Source organism: Copidosoma floridanum, unplaced genomic scaffold (genome assembly GCF_036245765.1).
Source record: "Copidosoma floridanum isolate Cflo_tuat_1 unplaced genomic scaffold, Cflo_Japanese_pri ptg000007l, whole genome shotgun sequence".
Classification (NCBI taxonomy): domain Eukaryota; kingdom Metazoa; phylum Arthropoda; class Insecta; order Hymenoptera; family Encyrtidae; genus Copidosoma; species Copidosoma floridanum.
This window is the reverse complement of record NW_028321884.1, coordinates 16589404-16615859: the sequence shown is the minus strand read 5'-3', so window position 1 is coordinate 16615859 and position 26456 is coordinate 16589404. Positions and strand designations below refer to the sequence as shown.

The 26456-nt window shown below is 31.0% G+C and overlaps 2 protein-coding genes across 3 annotated transcripts in view; one reads left to right on the top strand and one right to left on the bottom strand.

The window, feature by feature from the left end:
- LOC149375466 (uncharacterized) overlaps positions 1-7903 on the bottom strand; it is a 264551-nt gene extending 256648 nt beyond the window's left edge. Inside the window, exons 1-3 of one of the 2 annotated variants that reach the window (XM_089588819.1) lie at positions 7637-7903; positions 7490-7546; positions 4483-4763 (exon numbers count right to left, since the gene is read on the bottom strand). In XM_089588819.1, the coding sequence (XP_089444945.1) occupies positions 4587-4763; positions 7490-7546; positions 7637-7828 (426 nt within the window). In that variant the 5' untranslated portion in view covers positions 7829-7903 and the 3' untranslated portion in view covers positions 4483-4586. Of the gene's footprint in view, positions 1-4482; positions 4764-7489; positions 7547-7636 lie in introns of those variants that run through there. The other variant, XM_089588820.1, reaches the window with a different exon arrangement.
- Positions 1-26456, top strand: part of LOC149375464 (uncharacterized) — a 264850-nt gene that overhangs the window by 204854 nt on the left and 33540 nt on the right. The gene's annotated exons all lie outside the window — the stretch shown is intronic.

The window sequence follows — 26456 nt, the reverse complement described above, 5'->3', positions numbered from 1 at the left end:
AAGTGTTTTAAATAAGCTGTAAAAATAATGAATTTTGTAGAATATTTTTTAAAAATGTTTGTACCTGCCAATCTAACAGATTGCTAACAGCACAGTATAGGGACTTAAACAACATAATGAAATTACAAATTAACGATATGGGCCAAAAATGCACCAAATGCTATTTTAACGTTCTCTGAGATATCAAGGTAAAAGATTTCTGTTGCATGTGTACTTATTCTTGATTTTTAAGGAAAATTGAAAGTCTGAAAATTGCAAAATAATTATTTAAGGCAAAACTTAAAAATTCATGATAATACTATTAGTGATATCAAGTATGACGATTTTTCTAAATTGGTACAACTCTAATATCTTAAAAATTAACAAATCTACAAATGGTACGATTACAGTTAAACGTTAGAAAATATTTAACTTACTAATAGTATTTAAAAACATTTCACGGCTAACCGAAACCATTCCCGTAAAAGATGGTAACTGATATTGATAAAAAACCTTTGCTGCGATAGCCTTTTTTATTCCAGCCTTTTCTTCACTCAAATAGTTACTCTTCAGAGACATCCAGTTACTCAGGCACATTCTTTGTTTAGTTTTATCACATAAATTCCAATATTGATTAAATGCATTCAATCAATCAGGTTCGGTTATTTTTTCGTTACATTTAAGACGACAGTTACAAGATAATTGCATCTCCTTTGCCGTTATTGGCCCTTTTCGTCCGATTCCAGCTACACCTTCAGTATGTGCTTTTTTTACTGTGCATCAATCCAAGTGTTTTGGTTCCTTTGTCGTTTTCTAGAAATATTTTTTACAAAATGTCTCCTTTTCACTTTTCTCCTTATAAATTTTGATGTTGCTGTCTGTGGTTCTGATGAAAGTTGTTCAACGCCAACTTGTAGAGCTGTTTACAAAAAAAATGTATGTAAGTATGTATATAAGATAATAAATACGATTCAGAATATGATGAAATACAGGCAAATAACAACACTTTTCTTATCTGCAAATTGGGAAAAAAAAATTTTAAAGTACGCTATCAAAGTAGAAAACTAAACTTTTTTATTTTTTTTGTAAACTAAACAAGAAATTAAAAAAAAAAACTTCAATACACTTTTTCCATCATACCTTTACATCGAAAGATCGTACAGGATTTATTAAGAATAGACAATAAAGTAGTGGAAAAGGACTTTCATTTTTTTTTGCTTAGTGTCCCGAAAAATTTAAGGCATTAAACGTTGAGAGCATTATTTTAAAGCTCGAGATTAAAGCGTGAATTTCAAGAATTTTTTATTACAGAGCTGTTTTTGGCGGTTACTTCTAAATTAATTTGAAAATTTTAAACAAAAACTTTAAATTCAGTGCTTCCACATGTTCGTACAATCAGGGATTTAGCAACAAAAGTTAGTGGAAAATTCATCATAGTTGTAGAATACAGTAAGTACATGATACGAGGTTTGATTTCCTTTTTGAAATGTCCGAAAAGATGGTTCAGGTCAAGTGTTACGTGAATTTATAACAAGCAATGTAGGTGTCACTGCCCCTTTTTTAAAGCTTTATTTGAATTTTTAAAGTGAAACTGTAAGACAAATTCTACTAATTTTATCACTCTTGTAATCATAATTTTACTTCAAAAGGTCATTTTAGATGGCATTTTAATACGTCATAACTGAAGTTACGTAATTCTAGAGCTAAAAATACCGGAAAATCGTCCCAATTAATATAGGTTTTTAGAAGCAATATTGCTATTTTTAATGCACGTAACTTTTAACCTGAGACATCTTTTCGGGCAATAAAACAAAACTTAAGCTAGATGTCTAGAAAAGATGTCTCAGGTCAAAAGATACGTGCATTAAAAATAGCAATATTGCTTCTATATTACTATAAAAAATTTTCCACAAAAGCTCGTAACAACTCTTTCAAACATATAAATAAAGCTCTTAGAGTAAGATTAAATTAAATTCCTAGAACCTTAACATGTAAGATGTGGTCCAACTTATCAGTAGGAAAAAAGCTTAAAAATAAATAAATTTATAAAATTCACGCTCTAACTTCAAATTTCGAGTACTCACATTTTTCTGACACTGAACAAAATGAATTGGAGCCCGTGTTTAGCACTTTGTTTTATTCTCAAGAAGCTCTGCACGATCTTTTAAAGTAAAAGTATGACGAAAAAAGTTTGAAATGTATAAAAATATTTTTTTAAAAATTTAAAATTTGATTGAATGAAAACGGTTGAAAGAGTATATATTAAATCAACTTAATCGATTGCTGAAAGTATTTTTCTTGTGATGTAAAATATGGGGAATGAAAAAAAAAGGTTTTCAAAATGTGCATTAAAAAAATGTATTACATTTTTTGATACCAAAAGTGTCATTCTTTCCCTGTACTTCATTACAATACGTGTAAGTATATGTATACGTATAGACTACATTTTTTACTTGACAGTTATTCTTGGCTCGCTACAATAATAACTTTTCATGAAAAACTCAGTTTTGTTCGTAGGGTAAAGGTTTGTAGGTTACCAAAATATTTATCACGTTTTTTTTCCAGCATAAGAGAAAATGATGCACAATAATTTAAACTATTGGAGAAGAAGGCAAGTAAAGACAACGGCACATACTAATATAATGGCACCACGACAAAGGTTGATATTCTGTATTCTGTTAATGCGTCCACCACGGGAGGTGTTAAGTGTTTGCTGTGCATTTAATTAGAAAAACAAAGTATGCCCATCAATGTTCACTAAAGTAGGACAATCACTGTAACCTGTGAAAAACGTTGTAATCCCTGTGTTTAGAAGCGCGTCGATGATAAATATCTTTTGTACCGAAGTCACAGTAAAACTTTAAAACGCTTAAGGTATGAAAACAGTATTATGAATGGTCTTTGTTGTGTAAATGATAGTTAGAATCTAATCTACAATTAGCATGTTTAAGTATCAGTCCCAGTAGATATATACACTCATGACGCCGAGGTCCACGATCCCAATTTTTTTTTACCAAAATATTTTTTATACAGAAACAATAAGTTTCGAGGGTACTGACACTTTTTGCTCTGGAAAAACTTTAAGGCACTCCTGAGTATCAGTCGTGCCTAATAAATAATAGTAAAGGCATGTGCTATTCTTCGTCAAAGAATAATCGAGTGTACGATTTTTGTCTGAAAGTAGTTGAGTGTATGATTCTTCGTTGGAAAGAAGTTGAGTAAACGATTATTCGTAGGGAAGTAGTCAAGTGCACGATTCTTCATCTAGAAGTAGTTGAGTGTACCATTCTTCGTCGGAAAATAATTAAGTGTATGATTTTTCTATGGAAAGTTATTAAGTGTATAATTCTTCGTCGGAAAGTAGTCGAGTTATACGATTATTCGTTGGAAATTAGTTAAGTGTACGATTCTTCGTCAGAAAGTAGTTGAGCGCACGAGTTTTCGTCGGAAAGTAGTTGAGTGTACGATTTTTCGTCTAAAAGTAGTAGTGTGTATGTTTCTTGGTTGGGAAGTAGTAGCTTGTACGATTCTTTGTTGGAAACCTCCAGCTGTACGATTCTTCGTTAGAACCTCTGGTGTACGGTTCTTCGTCAGAAGCATGTTGCTTGTTTTTTAAATAAGTGCATTTATCATGAGCTTAATAATATTTTTATTCGAAAAGTATCACACGCACTTAGTATTACATTTAGTAAGAAAACCATGCAAGAAAATCAAGATAATCAGGAAATCCAAGCAAAGCAATAAATTATACAATAATGGAAAAAACTTTTTAGTTTACTCTCAATACAGAAATGCGCAAATATGCCCTACGTGGCCTCATACCCCATAAGAAAGCATTGGCTGTGATGGTGAAAAATACAAACTGCGTGAATAAGCCATTAATCTAACGCAGGTACCATTTATCGCAAAAAAATCAGTGTGTCATTACTTTGAGAATTTTGTAATATTTCAAAATGTGACTAATTTGGTAAAAACATTGCAAATGAAAAAAAACGACCTTACGACTTTATTTAATTAAAAAGGAAAAGCTGAGAACCCAGAAATTTTCTTATTGGTGTACATTGATTAAATATACTTTGATGTTGATTGCAAATAAAATAATTGTGATACTTAGTGTAAATTTAGAAATAACATGTTTTTCATGCTAGAAATGTATGAGGATATGCTTTAATAATAAAACGATAAAAAAAATTTAGATATAAATAAGACTTTTATTTATGACAATTGACTTAGCATCTTTTTAATCGCAGCACCTTGTTTCGATCATTGAATTCCAAAAATTATATTAGCTCTCGAAGCAAGGTAGAGTAATGGTATCCGTATTTTCTTTATATTTTTTTACGAATTTTTCATCAACTTATATAAACTCATGGACAGCTAACAACGATTTCTTTTTATTAATTGTATTTTTTTTTTTCTTTTCTTTTTTTTTTTTTTTTTTCTATTGATGAGCTTGGAACTACAAAAATTGCTAAAAATGTTATTTATACTTTTCGACCAAGGAACATTAAATAAAAAAATGACATCGTTATATTCTTTTATTTTCTGCATATTCTTTTTTTTCGATTAGAAAATAAATTATTTAAAATTTTAAAGTTCTTAATTGTCTATACTTTAACATCTGGCTCATTCCTTGAAGGAAAACGAATATACAAGACGTCATCGGAGTGAAATCCTGCCTTAATTCTTTCCAAATCACACTGATCTGGAATGTCAAACGTCATAGAGGCTTCGCTTAGTTGATTTTTCCTGGTAGCCTGAACTAATATCGATTTCCCTCTGACCTGAAAGATGACATCATTGTTCTAATTAACAGGTTAACTACGACGAAATTTGTTGGAATAGCTTTTTGTTATGATCAGATTATATATAAAAATAGTGTTGGGGCATAAACGCACCGGCTTTGTTTGTTATTGAAAAGACAGTTAAAACTGATAGATTATTTTGTCTAATTTTGCTTGTAACTTTCTTTAGGAGCATTGTATTGCAGAAGTATCAGAAGATAATTTGTTTTTTTTCGATAATCTACCAAAAAGTGGTGCTAAGGTTGTCTAACACCTATTTTTTACAAAGTGATAGCGAAAGACGCTATTCAAAATTATATATTAAAATTATATTTATCTTTTCATTCTTGCATATCATTACTTCAAAGTTAAGAATTCCGTATTTTTTTAAGAAATCGTAAGCCATGCTCAATAATTTTTATGTAACATTAAAAATGATTTCAAAAAACAATTTATTATTTTACAATTTATTTGCCTTAAACCTTATAGTATTGCTGCATCAAAGTTTTCAGATGAATTTTATTAAGGATAGCGAAAAGCTTCAATGTTGAGACAAACTTTTTTTTTAATTTTGACCTTAATCTTTTATAAAACTAAATTTGTAATAAAAAAAAAATATTATCATTTTGACGACTCACATTTGAATGTGTGGAAACCAATTTCACTTTATAGGATATATTTTTACATGAAGAAAAAAAAAAATTCAACGACATAATTCCAGCAACAGTAATTAAAAACTCATTTTTACAGTTACACAGTTAGTAATTTTTACATAAATTAACAGCATAAAACCAACTGTTATACTTGAATACTTTGACTTATTGTACTGTTTTTCGAACAAAAGGTTGCATGCATTTAGTCGTTAATGCATAAAAAAAATTAGATTTTTTTTTCCACGTACGAAAATTTAAGGTTCCCTACCAATTACTTTGGACCACGTTCCTGTAAAAAAACCCTTATTTAAGGTGCTGTCTCTTACGGTGTATCTTTTTAATCAGCTTTTTCTTCAGTTACCAGTTTGCATCCGCTTTTTTGTGAAACATATTTCTTGTAAATATAAGAAACGATGAGGAAAAAAGTGCAGTTGCATAAAAATAGTAATCAAGGATTATCGTTTAAATATCGTAGCAAGAAAAATCGTGCAAGTATAAACATATGGCTAAATTCATTAAAAATACTTTGTCTTGCATGCACGGCACGACCAATCTACAAAGCACCAGCGAAAAAAAAGTATTACTTGAACAAAAGGACTGACTTTTAATAGTACTCCGTAACTTACTCCGTACTTAAAAAAAAAACGGTATCTTAAAACCCAGAAAATAGAGCATAAGACAGTTAAAATCGTTAATAGTAACATTATGAAAAATAATTTCAAAAATTTTCTGTACACAGACGAGAATCATATTAGTGAAAGCAACAGTGATGATTTTCCCAAATCAAAAAAACGAAAAATGTAGAATATCGTTTGTTATTTGTACATGTATTTCACATAATATGACGAAATTTCAGATGTATTGGTTTTAAATGTATGTAATTAAATGAAAAATCTTTTTAAAAAAATGTAGTGAATGATCATAATATGGTTTTGTGTAACGATATGAGTTTTGTATTTAGCAAGCAGACGACCAAATGCATAGTACGTCGAAGTTTTCAGGTATTTTTATATATATATATATATATATGTATATATATATTTTTTTTTATAGTAATCGTTAATGAACGTAACAAATACTAACTCAAATCAATAACAAGAATTATTCTACAGAAATGAAACAAATTGTTTCAGGTTGGAAGACAGTTGGAGATAAACCATTATTATCACAAACTCTTAATAGTTAACATTAAAAACACGTTATAGCAGTTACATATTTTTCAATTCGTATGAAAATTTACTCCATTAAGTGCAATGTGTTGCATACCAGTAAAATGAACTATGTATTTGAAAATATCTACAATTTATTTATGTTGCAAAATTGAATCTTCTCAAAAATTGGGGTTGAAATTAGAAAGAAAAAATTGCTTTTTCCACCACATTAAAATTCTTAGCGTTCTTCATGACTTTTCGTTCTTAGATTTGTTTCAGCCTTTCTGTAGGAGAAAAAAATTCATACCAAAGGTATTTAATTATTAATTTTAAAGAATTTTTGATTGTAAAATCTTAAAATTAATAATTTTGCAAAATTAAAACTTTGAATAGCAATTTTCGAACTTTTTTGCTCTATAACTGCGCGAAAAATAGGTTTTCTATTGTCTGACTAGCAGCAATCAAAAGATAATCAAATAAAGATCAAATTATTTTGAGCTATTTTGACACTGTGATGAAAACATAGAATTATAAATAAAATTCAGCATATACTTTAGTCAATTTTTACTACTTGTTAAATACGAAAAGAAGCTGGTGTATTTATGCCCCAAAAAAAAATTTTTATGTGTCATAATTATAGTACAAAATTTTTTTAATTACTCTTGCTGTAGTAAAAAATTTCTTATTTATCATTTTTCGTGGCTTTATCTACCTGCTTAATAGCTTATTCAAGAGATTTACTGCATACATTTTAATTACACTTTGTTACAAGAATTGCAAAAGTTAAACATTTTCTCTACTCCCGGATTATACAAAAATCTTAATAGACTTTTTTCCTTAGTTCGAGGACAACCCTTGCAAAACATAAAACGTTTGAAAAATAAATAAAGAGAAGAACAAAGAAAATTTTTTTGATACTTACCATGACCTTAATTGTGTCTTTGTCATATTTAGCGCGACCAAACTCCTTCTGGAGGACCTTTTTTTATAAAACCACAATTTTGTTCAGTTTTGAGAAAGAATCTTAGAAAAAATTAAGTATGGAAATGCAATTTTAAAATCCCCATACCTTTTTGCTATCAGGTAAAAGGCGATGATCTTTGCTGCGTTTCAGGTCCAATTGCCTCGTCTCTTCAGTGGCGTTGCTGGTACAGGTTATTGGATGAACCTCACGGCCACAGAAAGAGACGCCAAACTTCTGAGACTCTTCATCATTCCGCATAATAAAATCCATCTTCTCATTTTCCTCATTATCGGACATTTTTCTTCAAATATTATGATACAAATACGTTGCTGCTGGTTGAGGAAAGTCTTTCAAGCGACTGATAAACAACGATGTGGCTCCTAATGTTGCTACTGTATGTGTCACGTTCGTGATATCACTATCGTTTATAATTAATACCTGTTATATCACGTACTCAATATTTTCGTGGCTAACTTTGTTAATGATACATGCTAGTGTGCGCTTAGGTACGGTCTTTGTTCTAGAAAAATGTCTAGTAAACTATTGTCTTGAACTTTAATGTTTGATGAAACTGTGCGTATCTGACATTACTTGATTTTATACCTTCAATAATTACTGTTGGAGGATCTGTATAAAAAGAGTTACCATGGAATATCTCAGGTGCGGGTGAGTGTTGAAAACAAAGGAAATATAACTCGTTCAAATCGTCAACTTTACAAAAAGCCACCTCAGTGTAGTAATAACGGATGTTCATTGCTATCAAATTTATGTACAAAATTTCTTGACACTACTTTGACAACGAGAAATGTCGTATTTTGTAGAGAAACATTTTCGATGGACGTACATTGTCACAATTCTTTAAAGATAAAATTGCAAGAGACGAGAAGGAAGTCTGTCTTCTTTGAAAAAGAAAACGATGTCAAGGTGTTTTTATAATACGTGAAAAAAAAGGAAGGAAAAAGATGTTAAGCCATACTTAGTCGAGTGAAGCTTGGTGAGGAATTTCTTCGATTGCTTTAGGTTATCTCTTTGTAGTAGAATCCTTTGTTCTTTATAAATACTAGGACTTAAACAATGCAGATTTTTACAAATGAGAGAGAATTAGAAACTTTGTTGCATTATTCCCATGATGTATCCTGGTAAAAAAATAATTTGTTTACATAAGACAAAAGAAAAAAAGAAGAATCTACAAAAATCAAGTCTTCATTCCAATACAACTTACTCGCTGTGGTACACAATCTTTAAAGACTTTAAGCTAGCAAAGTCTTGGAGCTAGCAAATTCTTTTACAATAGAGCAGGAAATATAACTTTCTTCCAGCTAAACGATTAAGCTTATCAAGTCACTTTTTGAAACTTTCTAAAACTATTTCTAAGACTAAAAGTATTTCTAAAACCTTAGGTAAGAAACTACATGCGAAAAATTCAACTATTCTGGCTGTATACTAAGGAAAGAAAATAGTTCACAATATGCAGTCAATCAAGGAACTTCGAAACAAGTAACTCGTCTACTAAAAATAATTAACATCATTAAAAATGAAAAGTCAAGGAGTTGTCTCAACTGAACGCTTAGAGTAAATTGAACAAAGCTGTGTTTTCCCAAATACTGAGGCATAACTTTTTTCTTTTTTTTTTTTTTTTTTTTTTTTTGTTTGTACACTACATTAGGTCTCCAATGTATGGCATACATGGCTTTCATTCTGGATATGCCTCATTGTAGAGAAAACACAGTAAAAGCAATAAAACGCATATATATAGAGGATTTACGAAACGAGTGTAGTAAATTGCAGTTGTTATAGCTTCTGTTTTTATATCGGGACGTTGGTAAGGCATATCTCATGTTAGTAAAAAGAATTAAAAGACCTCTTGATTTTCTGTTCTGTTTACATTTTTTTTTGCAGGTGGGCTTTCGTATAACAATTGGGTGATACAATATGGCATAAATTAATTTTTGTACATATAGGATTCCCAATTCTCTTTGGAAAGGAGAAGATGATTATGTACCACTGAAACCCATCGTGTACGTTAAATTGCTGCATCAAATCTCTCGTTTTCAACGCTAATATCGTACCTTCATTTGTATATCCAGTCGAATAAGGCAGGATGTTCCAGCTCGACATATAAAATTAACAAACAGTTTATAATCATCTTTACATAAATATTGACATTAAATATTAACATGGAGAATACTTTAAAAGGCTTTTGCGACCTGCTAATTAAAACCTATATATTTGAAACTTTGTTCAATAAGATTGGAATCATCAAGTAGGAGACGATAACATATTTTCTACATGCATTTAATACAAAGACTTTGAAAGCTACTTACATCTAACACGAGTTTCTTAACTTTTTCACGATAACCAACATTTTTTCTAAATTACAATTAAAAGATTTATTTTGAAAGTATTTTTATTTTCATTTAGAGAACATGCTGTTACAGTTTTATTACAGCCGATATAATGTGACGTCTCAAATTACGGCTCCGTAAAACTAATCTGACTTTAAGCAAACTTTGGCATCGAATATTTTGAGAGTTTCCTAGATGGCAGATAAAAATGTTAATGCTATCTGAGTAATAACTTTTTTTTTTTCGAAAAAAATTACTTTTCAGTTGTACAAAGCTTGTGAACGAAATCAATTCAAATTTCTGGCTTTTTGAAAAAAAGGCCCACCCTTTTCATAGAATTTAAAAGTGTAAGTGTAAAAAAATTGTTAAAGTCCATCAAATGACGTGGTTCTCCTTAAAAATAATATCACCATAAAAAATCATTCAACGACTCCTTACCATTTCAAAAAGCTTCGAAGTCCTAATGAAAATTCAAAACTTTTTATTTTTCCCAAAGAGTTGTTATCCCTTAGAATTTACACTTTGTTAAAGTAAGTAACGTTAGGTTTTCTATCATTTTTCACATACCACCTCTTTTGTAACTCAACAAGTCCTTTCAAGCGCGAAGTAAATCGAATCTGATTTCATATCACGTAGGTATTAATTTACATGTCTTTACCAAACGCTCATTTTCTATAAACCATCTGCGAGAAAATCTCTCTATTGTAAACATATTGATATACGACACACACAAAATCAATACATAGTTTGAACACTCGTACATAAAATATTAGAAGAAGCCAAAAATATCGAAAACTTGTTGGTGGTGGGGGAAAAAAGCACTTGGTCGAGCTTGCGTTAACCCAAGTGGGGTAGGAGAAAAAAAGCTCGAGAGTCGAAGTTGATTGGCCGTCAAATTTGGAGAGTAGGAGCTAAGGTAGACGGTATTGGCTGCGAGTAAATACGTGGCCTCACAAAACATTGTAATTGGTAGGAGCAGTGGGTTCTTTCCATGATTGATTAGTTTGGTGTTGTGGTGGTGGTGGTAGTCACGATTCTGGGGATGGCTCAATGTATAATTTGTTTCATACTGTGGTATTGATATTGAAAATCTGTGACTTACATGATGGTTTATTTTATAGAATATTCTTCGTGGTACGCAAAGAATCATACAGAAGTTTGAATAGGAACAGAAAAATACAATAATTTTTTAAAATTTTATTTTAAATAATCTTGAATAATGCTCATATTTTTGTCTGATAGAATTGGTTCGACTTCGATTCTATAGTTATTTATGATTTTAAAAGAATCCTTTGAATAATGGTATTTGGTACATGATATTTTTTAATGTAACTGCAAATAACATTTTATAAAGAATTTAAAAATACAAATATTAAATCGGCTTTTGTACGTGTTACTGGTTATTCTAAGATTATCTACAATCTGTACTCCCCGTACTCATAATTTAATTCAAAAAATTATAGGAGTGTTATCTTTATCTGCAAAAAAAATCAAAATGAAAACTGGTACTTCAAAACATAGGCTATAGTAAATTATCTATTGTTATAATATTTGTTGATTTTATATAAAAATACAGCTCATTAAAATAAAAAACTAACATATTACCAAGAAGTAATCGATTGAAGTATACTCGGTACTTATAAAACTGTCACATTTATCATAACAACTAAGATAATATCAAAGTTTTAACTTTAATATTTTATACTTTATTGACGATGTAATAAAAATAAGCTTTAGGTAAATTTTTATGTTAGTTAATTAGATAAGCTTTTAATAAGCTTATCAAACAATTCGTGAAAAGTATGTTATCGTACAGCGATTCGGCTCTTCCCATTCATTGATTTGTGGTTATGTATTTTTTCTATTTCCTAATGAATTTGAAGGGCTTTAAAATAAGATGGTGGCCAGTAAAGCTTTTGATTACTACGATTGTGTGTTCACTTTCTAAAGGAGTCAGAAATACTGTAAAGATGAATAACATTTTTTCAACAAATTGACAGTAATTTTGACAAAGAAAAAAAAAAAAAAAAAACAAATACATGTATACTTTTTAATCTGATGTTTACGTCAGGTAAGTAATAATACTACAACTTCGATAAAGCTCGACAATATAACTGAAAATGCACTCCCTAAATTTAATTTTCAAGTTTAGCAATCGCTATTACAGAGGTAGTAGCGATGTAAGGAAGAAAATTATGTACGATAGTCTAATAAACAGTTTTATTTAATTTAAAGTAAATTGTCATTAATACTTTAATTACGTCATTATTATTTTTAAAATTTAACTAAAACAAAGTTTTAATTAATAGAAAGAAGTATTAAGTAAGAGAGTGTATCAACTTTTTGATTACTTAATTGTACAAAATTAATAAAAATTTTCTAAAATTATTTTTAAGCTCCTAGTTAAACTACTAAATTCTTGTACAAATACGTGTTATCGGAAAGAAAAGATAATACCCGCTTCTCATATTCTTATTGTAGAAATCAGAATTTCAGTTCAATACACAGTTAGACAATGTAAGAATCTGAAAGTTATGTTATCAATCTGGTGCAGATTGAAATTGTATTACAGTGTTCTTAAACTATTTAATTATTTAGAGAACTTCAAGTGTTTCTGATAGTTAAATAATACAATAATTTGTGTACATGTAACTCTGTACACAATCAGATCTGTACCTCACAAAAAGTGTAATAAGCATTGTAATCGTAACAGAGAATATTTTTTCCAACTTTAATCAGTGTCTATCGTGCATCACGTACGTGTGTTTTACGACTTATTTAAAGCTTGTGGTGAATATAAAATATCAATTCATGTTGTTTTTCGTTGCCCAAGAAACGGCCTCGTATTTGTTCAAACATGCCATCGCTACCGTTAAATATTAAAATGCATACACACCCACAAATTACATGTGACTTTTAATTTCCAATATAAACCCAAAAACTGCGTTTGATCAATAAAATGATGTTCTTACCAACGGGACGGTGCCTGATTCAAAGGATAGATTAGAGAAAAGGGAAGGGTGAAACAAAAACACCTGCAGGACACGTACCTCGCACGTACCGATAATCGTAAATATATTATAAGCAGAGCTGCGTAGTAGAAGTTGGTAAAAGTGAATTGTCATGCTTGTTGTAAGCATCAGTACTGACACATGATATTTAAGAGGATCGAGTTTTTTATTCTCAGCTCAACAGCTTAGCTACTTTGTCGTATGTCAGGAAATCAAGATGAGTTATCAAGGATTTTGGATATAGGAAGGAAAAAGCTCCTGAAAACATCAGAAGGGGCGTATATAATTATATACGTCCTTAACCACAGGAAAAAAGGGTGGGTATATTGGAGGAAAGTTTTGCATGTTAATATGTAGAATAAAGCTTTATTTTTGCATTTGGTACTATTTTTTAGAACCGACTTCTAATGGCACGTTTTTTCAAGTTGTAAGGTTGTAGCTTTAAAAGCGTATGCAACAATTAAGTTCACATCAACAGATGTGTAAATATATGTAAATTGACCAATAATAACAGACAGGTTAAATAGTACATGGTATATATTGAAGTAAATCGTATCTTAAAGTCATGAAAAATAATGGGTCGAATTATTATGTAACATTTTTCTGTCCTTCAGCAACATTTACTTTTCATGTTCATAGACGTACTATGTATAGATTAACATTACTGTATGAAATTCAATATTATAGAGCTTTCTTTCTTCGATTTCAAAGTACCTAGTATAGTCTCGGTTTACTTAAGAGCATGAATCTGTATGTGATTATTGACTTGTTCTCAACACATAATATATGTATACCAATCATCATACTAGGCAGTACGGAGTTCAACATAAAAGCACCAACTTCTTCATAAATACCTTATTTTATCAATCACCAAAGTTACATTTGATACGAATTTTCAAAAAGTGCATCTCAAAATACAAAATAAAGAAAAATTACTGTAAAACTTATAATATGTAAAGAAAGAGGCTGTGACTTCAATAATATTTAAACAAATTTTTGACTAGTATTTATTATTTATTCATTCAAGATAGTTGAAGATGTTGTTAATCTTCTTTTACACAATAGGTTTTTTTTTATACTTTGGAGATATTTTTAGCCATCAGTCTAAAATAAAATGCAATTTTTAAATTCATATCAAAACATCTTAGACTTAAGGTTTTGTCAGGACTGCACCTTACGTATCAAAACTAAAAAAAAAGTTTTTATAAAAGAACTTTGTAGAAATTGCGGTTTTTAATATGTCAACAAAATTTTGGTACAAAAAATAAATAAAGAAATAAAATAATGCATTAAATATTAATGTGGATAAAAGTAGGCACGTCTGTTTGGCTTAAGAGTTTTGAATCTGAAATCCGAAAGCAAGTTAAAAATGGTCATACTTACGATTATTAAGAGGAATAAAAAATCTTAGAGGCAGAGAGTAATCAACTGTAATTGTATGGTAAATAAGATTATCTGCTATTGAAGTATTGATTCGTTTTTTCATCGTTTTTAATTCGGTTGGCCGTGAATTTTTAATTACTTATTTTATAACACATTTTCTTGAACGATAAATATTTCACGTGTAATGTGTGCACAAAAGTGTGTGCTGATTGACAAAATGACAAAGAAGCTTAATAAATTTTTTGAGATCTTAATGCTTTGTAAAGAGATATTTTTCCATTCGACAAGAGCCAACTGACAGTGCTTTAACTTTCAGCAAATAATAAACTAATACCAAGGAAAAATATAAAATAATTCGAGCTTGTACTCAATGCTCATTTTTCATGAGTGTAAATTTTGCATTTTCCTAATAAGCAAAAAAATTTTAGTTACAACCTGAGGCCTAGATTCCTTTAGTACCAAGTTCATTATATATAATAATAGTTGAACGAAGGGGCAGTATCTTATTTTACTAGAATGTAATTCAAACTGTATTAATAAGTAACGAGTAATACAATATACCATCGTATTTACTAACAACAATATCAGTACATGTTGCAATAATGTAAATGCAATATAGTGCCAATTACATGGACATTTGTTTGAAAACTACTTAAATATACGAATAATGGTAAGGCAAATAAAAAAGGCAACATTTTTACATTCATTACTAAAAAATTTTAGCTTTTTCATTTATATGAAAATATAAAAACGTAACAGCTGTTTCATTACACTGTACCTTTCTTCGTGATAGAGGGTTACATACTAAACGTATTCTCAAACTCCAAGTTCTTGTCTCTATTATTTTCTTTACCACCATTTTAAAAAAGGTTTTTTATTAAATAAAGACCACCACAATCGATTACTAAAATAAATGGTTGACATTGTTTGGTTTTTTTTAAGATATATGACTATAGCGGTGTTTAAAATCATTTGATGAATAAATTACTCTTACAGGGCTTTAAACTTCTTATAAAAAAAAATACAAACAAATAAACGTTTAGTCAATAAACTGGTGTAAATCATCTAGTGAACTGTTTTATAAGTAATTTTAGTCACTGGCTAATTTTTTTCATTACTAACATACCTTAGTGATCAAATAGATTGAAAAATTAAAAAGTTTGTTATAAAAAATTTAATAATAGTGAATAATAAATCAAAAATAAAAAGTAGCTTTATCCAGATACCTTTTTCCAGAAGATCTGCGGAAACTTTTTTGGCAGCATCCAGTCGTTCTTCAGATAGGCGGAAAGGGCGCTTAAAGGTTGGGCGTCCTGTGGTGCTGATTGAGTGCTTCACTGGTAGTCCTGGGGGCTGGACAGAAGTGCTGCTTGGCTTGAACAGGTCTGCGAATTCTTTGCACAGCTCAGCATACTTTTGTACGAAGGTGCTACTGTTTTCGTAGAAATGAGTGACTGTTGAAACCGATTACAGAGGCATCCTGTCAAGGACTCCCTACAAGGCGAGGCCGCTGAGGGGATCTGTAAGCCTGGCGGCTTCAAGATCGAGTAAGAGCCCGTAATTCATCAGAAAATCCGCACCAATAATACCGTGTAGCACGTTAGCAATGGTGAAGGTGCAATTGAAATCTCTTCGGAGACCTAGGTTGAGCGACAGCTTGTGTGTGCCGAAGGTCTGGATAGTCGACTGGTTGGCGGCGTATAGCATGATTGGCTGCTGTGGTAGCTTTTCTCGGACTGTTGACATTAGCAAGAGCAGTAGGACCGAGCCAGTGTCCACGAGAAAGCGTAGGTTAATGCGCTTGTCGCACATGTGTAGGCGGTTTTCAGTGGTGCGTATGCTCACCTCTGCCACCTGATCCAAAGGTGGCATTAAGCGTTTCCCTGTCCCAGTGCGATGGGTGCACGGTAGGAGCAGGGCTTCATGCAGCGTATGGCTGCTGCTCCATGCTTGTTGTGGTACCAGCACCGGGAAGGCGAGGTTGGCGTGGCTGCGGGTGACTGAGAACGGCCTCGGCTGTGGGAGCGGAAATTCCGTCCATGACAGTTGTTGTTGTTATTGTTGTTGTTGTTGTCGTTGTTGTTGTTGTTGTTGGTGTTGTTGTTGTTGTTGTTGTTTACCGTGGGCTGCTCGAGTTGCTGGCGTGTAAGCGCGGTGAAGTGCGCTTTTGCGAGCCTAAAGGCGGCGACTTCCTGAGTGAGGTCCGGATGTCCGGCTTGACCTGTAGGGAAACTAATGGAACGTGGTGCGTGACTCACAGGCATTACAGAGGTTCCGGTTTTCAGCAGTTTATCAGCGGCCTCTGCGAGCTTGGGCATGTCAGCGTGTTCAAGCACTCGAAGCAGCATGGCAGCGTTAGGCGGTAAAAGGTCTAGCCACCTGACCTTGAGGGCTTCGTCTGTAAAGTTGGCACTAGCGTGGCTTTTGAGGTTGCGCCATAGTTGAGATGGTTTCATGTCACCAAGCTGTAGACCTGAGAGCACCATTTGTAGCTGCTTCTCGCGCGAATCGGACGTCCTAGAGAGAATTGCTTCTTTGATTGTCGTGTATTTGTCAGTCTCAGGCAGGTCGCTGATGATGTCTGCAAGCTGATCAATGGCGTCGCTGTCAAGTAAGCTGACGATGAGGTTGTACTTCGCTGCATCGTTGACGACATTGTGCAAAAGTCTCACATATTTTTTCAAGTTTAACAGGCATGGATTCAAAATTTTCGGTAGGGCCAGAGTGCATGAGCTTAGCGTAAAATTTAACTCTCAAAATTTTTAATGGTACAACTTCGACGCAGTAAAAAGAGAACGACATTAACAGGAATCTTTTAGCCTTTGAAAATCATAGTATTTCATGGCTGCAAAGTGAAAAATAAAACGAGCTTTGAATGCCCAGGAAATCAAGATGCCCCTGAAGAAAACCACCAATGCGCAGTTTTTAAAAAATAAATTAAGTTGGGCCAGCCTATTTGCTTGCTTATTAAAAATAAACGTGTAATTAACATTATTGAGAGAAATAAGGAAAGAAATGCTATATTCTAAAAGCTTGAGGGAATTTTAATAAAGCTGATGTCAAGTGGAACTCTGCCACGAGTTAAATTGACGAAAATACCTGTAAAATAAGGTGGTCTTTCGAGCATATTTAATTTAATACATCCCTTTAAAGTCTCTTAAAATTTTTTGGGTACGTCTTTGCATGAACTTGTGGCAATAAGCGTAAAAATCTAAGCCTTCGGCACTTTTGAGATTAAGAATTAAAGTGTGTTCAAACAGATGTAACCACATCTTATAAGTGATAATTTTTTCGATGGCCATAGCTGCAACGATGAAGTTACCCCCACATTTGATACAGCCAGATTTGTAAAATACAACATCAGTAGAGTCTAACTACTTCAAGAAAAATTTTTTTACGAACTACCACAGAAAAAGTAGGTTTCCACACAAAAATACACTCTCAAGTATTATGAATAAGTCACCAGCATATAGGGAAAACATAAACACATCTTGTATTACAACGCTATACGTAGAATCAGCGTTAAATTGAAGCTGCCGCTGACGTTGCTTTTTGTTGTTGCTTTTATTCCTTATTATATCACCACAATGTTGTTTTTAACCATATTAAATCTTAAATTATAGTTGTACATGAATTCAGGAACGATCTTGAAGAAAATTCGTAGGATTTATACGCTTGTACTCGTATTATTTTAGTAGACAGTAAAAGATTCTAATACGCTTATCTAACAATGGATGCCAAGTGCGTAACTACATTATTTTGGTTCTGTCTGTTCATTGCTTTGCTGTTATGTATTTTTTCTACCCCAAATTAAATGTTTATTACTTGAAAATTAAGTGGTAGCTAGTGAATTATTTGATTCTTATTTTGTGATGCAATTTTTTTCAATGTTTCGAAAAATGTTTAAAGTGCAAATAAGCTTTTTTCAAAAAAATTACAGTATTTTTACAAAATAAAAAAAGAAAAGTAGATTTATTTAATTTAATATACACATAAGATGAGTGACAAAATTACTACCTTAGTTTAGCTTTAGAATATAACCTATAACTAATACTTAAATTCAACTCTCAGTTTTAGCAATTACTATTATAGAAGTATCAGCAATCTAAGAAAGAAAATAATGTACGATAGTATAAAAACAATATTTTTTTAATTTTAAGTAGAAGGTTGTGAAATCGTAGTAATGATTTTAATATATATATATATATATATATATATATATATATATATATATATATATATATATATATTCACACATACACACACATACATATATATATATATATATATATATATATATATATATATATATATATATGCACTTCTTTAAGGGGGCTCCTACGACTACTGCTGAGGTCAAAGACTAACAAAAAATAAAGTTTTGTTTTTTAATAAACAAATGTGTCTGAAAATCATTATAATATTTTTAATAACGCATGAAGTGGGAAAAATAATATTTATGTGTGTAGTTTAACTTTGTACGAAAAATTAATTATTGTTTTGACCAGTCTAGTGCATACGAGGGTACGCCACCCATAGAGGTATAAGAATAGAGGGGAAAAGCGCTATACTAACCCATTAGCGGCAGCGACAGCATAACTAAGTCAAACGGGGCATCTGTCCTTGTTGCCAAAGCCACGTTATTGGCTACTTCTTCGTTCTGGATCCTACAGTTGATTCAATCTCATGTATGACTCGACCAATAACACAACTGCCAGACAAAGACAGATGCCCCGTTACGTAGCGAATTCTGCTGTCGCATATCACGTCCCCTTTTCTCCTCTATTCTTATACCTCTATGACGCCACCAGACCAGACCACCTGTGTTGGTGTAGTATAGCGATGTAATATATAGGAATATGGTATATATATGTCGTGAACAAGTACGTCTGCTACCCACGTGACCTCCTGACCTCCCGGACATTATTTATTTATTTCCATCACAAATATCTCGCTAAAATGGTCCTTTATCCACAATTTTTAATACAGCATATTACAGAGGAAGACTTCATCTACAAAACGTATATATTCAGTCTGCTGGGACATTCAATTTAGGTTTATTATAAACGAAAACAAATTGTTTTTCACGTTGCCCCATAGGAACACGTGCTAATAGTTACAACTTTGAGCTCAGATTTCTCAAAATTTCGACCCATTCGAAATATAATTTAGACCACCATTAAATTCAGTAGACTTTTATTTACAAGAAATAATATATCTCTGTTTAAGGACTTTCGTGAAGGAGCCCCCTTGAAGCAAGTAACATCGATTATTTCACTTAATTTGATGAGTTGCAAAACATACAGTTTCCAACGATATTTTTTTTTTTTTTATTAATTTTACCGTGTAAAACTAAATATTATGCTAAAGTGCTTTAGAACTACAATGTTATTTAGAGAACATAATATGTTTGAAACTTCTTAATATTATAGTAAATTGCGTAAATGCATTTCTGTACACAGTCAAATTAAAAAAAATTATTATCTTACCTTACAAAAATTTATCTAATAAACGTTTTATTGTAAAAAAAATGTTTTTTTTCCAACTTCAATCAACATGAGTCACGTATCATGTGCATCAGGTGTTTTAGTACTCATTTTTAGATTGTGGTTAATATGGAGTTTCGATTTTTGTTGTTTTTTTTTTTTTCAGAAAAATGGTCTCGTAATTATCAAAACATCATTACTTTACAGTAAAATATTGAAACTTATACAAATCTACAAATCGCTGGCTTGTAATTTCTAATAGGAACCCAAAAAAGTGCGTTCGATCGATAAAATGATGTACCTACCAATGGGGCAGTGACTAATTCAAAGGGAAGATTATAGGGAAGATAAGTGTGAAACAAAAACACCTGCAGGACACGTACCTCGCACGTACCGATAATCGTTAATATATTATAAGCAGCGCTGTGCAGCAGGAGGTCGTAAAACTGAATTGTCATACTCATTGAACGCGTCAGTACTGACACATGATATTTAAGGGGTGCGAGTATTTTCTCGATTCAACAGCGTAGCTACTTTGTCGTATGCCAGAAAATACAGATGATCTATTGAAAGTGAGCGCGCGGTGGCTCAGTTGGCTAGGTTGTGGATCGGCACGCGGGAGACCGTGGTTCGATTCCCGGCCATAGTGCGACTTTTTCGGGCAAGTACCTCTGTGATTTTTCACATGTGCTTTTTCACCACGCAATGCTCCTCGAGGAGGGTTTAGGCGACCTTCTCGCAGCAAAATTGCCTAATTCCCCCTACCCCCCTCCCAGTGATGGGAGGCCTCCCATCCCTCTTCCCTTCCTTCTCCCAAGTGCTAAGTGCCCATAGTAGTGCCCTTATTAAAGGAGCCGGACGTAGAGCACTATAATATAAAAAAAAAAAATAAAAAAAAATCTATTGAAAGTAAAGGGAGTGGAAAGGGGGAGCTTAGGAAAAACCTCAAAAGCATTGGGCTGCTATAATTAAATGTCTTTAATCGCAGTTGCAAAGGGGGTGGGTTTATTGAGTGAGGGTCTTTTGCATCTACGTACAAAATAAAGCCTCATTTTGGTATTTATTACTGTTTTTGGGACCACCTGCTATTCGCACATTTTCTTAACTTTTGAGATTATGGCTTGAAAAACGTATGTAATATATACTTTGAAATAAACACACTGAGGAAAATAGTGTTGAAAAAAGTATTATAACTGTACTAAAAACCATCATATTTTTTAGAAGAGCTCATACATACCCACCTAATAATGCAAATTATTACGTTTAAAGTAATTTTTATTATATTTTAAGCAATTTTTATTATGTAGCAGCCCTCAAAAAAATTATTACGCGGCTTAATAAAAATTATCATGTCTAACATAGTAAAGAATTTGATAGTAAGATTTTTGTTATTTTCCATAGTAAATTTTTTTGTCATCGTTTTCAAATGTCCCACATTTAGAAGTAGAATATGCGATGTGGCATAATTAAATTTTTTATTCCACTGAATTGCTAGGAACGTTCATACTTACGATTATTAAGAGGAACAAAGAAATTTTCAGGAAGAAAGTAATCTAGTGTGATTATGTTGTAAATAAGATCTGCTTTCATTAATGTGTCAGTTTGTTTTTTTTTGGTGTATTTAATTTGATTAAATGTTAATTTCCACTTACTCATTTCAAGACACATTTTCTTTGACGATAAAAGTTTTATGTATAATAGCTCTCATATACAAAAATATGTATTGATTGACAGAAAAAGAGTAAAGCTTAAAAAATTGTTTGGAATGTTGATTCTGTGTAAGGAAACATTTTTAAACGTGACATTAACCCACTTATAATATGTTCACTTACAGTAAATATCAAAATCATACTGAAGTAAAACATAAAAACTACTCAAGCTAGAATTTCATTTTAAATTTTCTTAAATATGAGTTATGACACTTTTTTGTAAGAAAAAGATTTTTAGTTATAACTATAATGCTATAGCTTAACACCCAGATTCCTCTAATCCTTAGTATATTATATATAATAATAATTAAACAATGAGACAGCGTCTAATTTTACTACAAAGTTACTCATAGTGTAATAATTAGTTAATAAATAATTATATATTATATGATATCAAGTTACATTTATATTAGTACCTGCTGCATAAATATAAGGTCAAATTTATAAAGTGCATGAAAAATTTCGAAATTACCGTACTTTTAAAACTTCAGCATTTCTTAAATTTCACTTTTGTCGAAAAAGTATTACTTCAAGCATGAAAAGTGTACGGTTAAGGAAATAATGAAGACAACTTGACATTTATCACTCTAAAATTTTCACACTTTTATTTATGTTGAAACATAAGGAGTAACAGCTGTTTCAGTACACGGTTTCCGTCTGTCTGAACGTTTTACAAACTAAACATTTTTTTAAACGTTCGGTTGTGATATTTCTTATTCCCTAAAGTATTATTTAAAAATAGGTCTTCATTAAGTAAAGACCGCAACAATTAATAATTTAAAGAGCGTGAATACTAGCTTTTCAATCAAGTGCACACAGACTATCTTGTTTTACAACATCTACATCAGAGTAGAACTAACAACTCACCGCATTGACAAAAGAACAAATTTGGACAGCTTTTTGACCAAACACACAACAATGCAGCTGTCGAAAAGGATGCTAAAACTAGATAGAAAGATCACGTGCCGAAAAAGATTTATTTAAAGTTTTTACTTAAAAGTGATACACTCAGAACTTTTTTTTTAAATAAATAAAATTTAATTTCATACCATGAATTAAAATACAGGACCAAAAGTAAATAAGTTAGTCAATAAAAAATAGAATATCAAGAAAAAAATCTAGAAATTTAGAATACAATAGATTTTTAATGTCAGAGACACTTAAAAGATAACAGCAATTATCATAATAACAACAGTGTATGTGAGAGCCGAGATAACCATACATACAGACGCGAATACTTTAATCAGTTTTTTTTTTTTATTATGGTGGAAAAAAATTTTGAAATTGAGTTTTTTTGGATTAATTTACAATGCTAAAGAGTTTATGACAACAAATTGTGTGGAAAAGGATGCTTTTACAAGAAAAGCTGATGATTAATACTATTATGAAAAAAATTTAGTTTTAATTCTATGAGTTTACGAACAAACCGAATAATACCCAATAGTTTATATCGAAGTCTAGCTTTAAGCATAAAAAAGAATTAAGGAGAAACATCATTATTATAACGAGAGCAAAAAAACCGACTATAGTAGCTAAATAAAGAAATGTACAGATATTTTTCACATTTTATCTAACAATCCAATTGACGAATTTCAGTAAGTCATAATTCAAGTATACAAAAATAGTCTTATTTTTAAAAGACTGCCATATTTTTCAGTCATACTCGTCAATTCGCAACGTTCTAAACTATATTAGTTTATCAAATCCCATGGACTTATATCATATTAGACCAATAGTGTTGCTTATTAACGCTCCTTCTTAAAAAAGTCCCAAATTAATTCATATTGTAAGCAACAGCACGAAATTTTTATGTACATACAGTATTTAAAGTTTATAAGCTTAAATTTAAAAAATTTCAAACATTCAAATCAGTGAGAATAGTAACATGATTTTTTTCCGAAGTTAAGAATTCGTTGTCTAGTTTTTTCAATCTACAAGAAACATAGAATTATTAAAGAGTTTTAAGTAAAAAAAAAACTGACGTATGTATGAGAAATGACACTACGAAGAATTTATTGTGCTACTTAAGCAAAACTATTTTGGATAAAATAATAGTATATCGTTTCAAAAAACGATTTAAAGATGTCTAACCTACTTAGCTTACTTTTAGCAGAAGATTTTACATAAACTTTCATAATAACATATTGGATCATCAATCAAGCCACAATCTATCATGCTGACACGAATATTTAGACAATTTTTAAAAATATTTTTTAAGGCTTACAAAGACAATTGCCAATATTGGTCAAAATTATCAACAGCCTCCATTATAATATTGAATTCACAGTCAATAAGGAAGAAAACAACAGTTAGAGGTTTCGAGATATTACTAATACTGGGGTACGAGTTTGCTTCAATTTTTGCATTTATCATAAACCAAAATACAAAGATATCACAGTTCACATTAGATAGAGGTCGAGCAAAAAGAAATATTTCTGTCATATATTTTGGAATGCCCTAAGATATTATTTAAAAAAGACTTAAGTTACACAACACAAAAGTAGTATTCAATGTATCAATAACATTTGAATTTTTGCTTTAAAAATATTAAAAGAAAAACTCAAAAGTTACAACATCTGGTGTAACTTGTTTCAATAGCGGTTTATGCAAAAAAACTATATTTTTGACAAATAGGTTAAAATTTTGATGTACGAATTATTGAGCATTATAACGCTTTCATAAAAAAAGTAATAATTACACAACACTGTCCATTTATTTCAATGCAATCACAATTTTAATCTTGAATAAAAAATTTAACGTTGAGCCACGACTAGCAAGCTAATAGACACCTTAGAAGCAGTTCAATTTATTGGCTAGCTTAGTAATACGTGTTGGCATCATATTGATGACATGTTACGCTGAATACGATGAGTTTGTAATACTCTTTGTCTGAGAAAGTACGGTGTTCTGGAACAGCTGTTACATGTTTAAGTCTCACATGAATGTAAAAGTGACAATTTTTGTATGATAATAAACTTTAAGTTGGTGTGTACTAGATTCTGCACTATTAATTAAAACATAAATCTTGATTAAGTAAATACCACAATAATCAACTACTAAGATGTATGTTTGACATTATTTTGTTTTTTCAAAAACAGTTGTGTAATAAGGCGTTATGAATAACTTAATAAATTAGATACGCTCATAAGACTTTAATTTAAAAAAAAATCATAAATCTATGCCGCTATAAATAAACAAGTGAATTGTTCGATAATTAATTTTAGTTAGTAACTTTTTTTTGCGTTATTAAATAATTTTATACATTAAAAAATAATAAAGTTTATTATAAAAAACTAAATTGTTGTGAGTATTAAGTCAAAAACAAAAAGTAGCTTTAAGAAAAATATAGATTGCTTCAAAATTTTGTCATAATTTTGATTCTTTGCAACTTGGCCTACGTGGACTCGCTCCTCCTCTGCTTAAAAATAAAGACGAAAGGAGGGGAAGTTAGGAAGGGGTTGACTGTTTTCATGGGCGTGACTTTTTTCCTATTCGATGGCCGAAAAATTTTGGTGGTGGGGAACATAACTCCGAAACCTTAGCCCTTAAATGTCCAGCGCTAGCACGACACTGTCTTACAGTGCGTCAGCTAGACAACACCTCAACCCAAAGTGACCACTTCAATAAGATATTATCTCTCTAGTTTGACATAGGAGCCCAGTGTTTAATCAGTGTTTATTAGTGAAAAGTGACCCGTAAAGTTTATAGTATCCAAACCTCCAGCTTTCAAAGAAAGTCAATTTCAGCTGTGCTGAGCTGAATAAAAGGAACTCTTGAAAGTCACTTCTTACGTCACAAGAGCCAACTTATTAAGTGAGTACTTGCTTAAGTCCTGTCTCTAACGAAAATAGATTCATTTTACTCTTGGCAAAATCATACTTGGTTTTTTATCATGGAGCGTACTTGTTTTATCAAAATAATTACAGAGTGGCAAATTTTTTAATTAAAAACTTTTATTAGCTTTATAATGCAAAGTAAGTAGATCATTTATTAAATTTTGTATTTTTATTTCATTTTTTTATCTTTCTTCTTTTTATTAATTTTTTTTAGTAAATTCAAATTAAACTTTGTCCTGTCTTTATTAAAGGAGTGAAGAATTTGTATAAAAACAGCGATGTCTTGATGTAACGTAACGTAATACTTGCAACCAAACTTTCCTGTAATAAGGATGACATTAAAAATGCACTCTTTTTAAATTAGTAATTTTTCAACTTTTAAACGTTTATTGCGACTTCAGCAGACCAAGTAGAGTTTTCACCTGGTTACGAGTTTCATTACAGCAATTACGAAACGTCTCTTATGCCTGGTGCTTGCCTTGACAATATTCTCTATCAATTATCAAAGACTCTATTTTTTTGCGATCCTTCTTACATAAAATTTTCTGAAAATATTATTGTCTTGCTATTTCGTTCATTTTATTATTTAGACACCTTAAATCTTTTTATTTATTTTTTAAAAAAAATCAAATTAAAAAATGCAAAAAAAAAAATAATTGTTCAAAACAGCTCTTAAAATTAGGAATAGAATTCATAAGCATTTGATTTCAAAATAATCTAAAAATTTAGCTTTATTATTAATGGTTGTTAAATTTCAGAGTTCAAAGTGCATATAAATTTTTACACTAATATTTTTTATTATTTACCATCAAGTTAAAACTTTTTTAATGCACTTTGTTTTATATCCGGTAAAAACTCACTATAACCCTTTTGTTTAATCAAAAAAACTTGTATCGAATACCACTACCTGTCTGAAAAAGTCTCTAAGATCGAAGCACGTTGGTACTCAACAACATATTTAATTCACAGTTAAAACTGTATTTTTTCATACTTTACCATGCAATATCGTGACAAATGTTTAAAAAAAGAAATAATAAAAAAGCGTCTTTTACAGGTATTATGACCACTCTGTTCAAGACTTAAAAACAAAATCAGTACTGTTGTACAAATTTTAAATCCTAGTTAAAAACATATTGAGATAAACATGTCATAGTC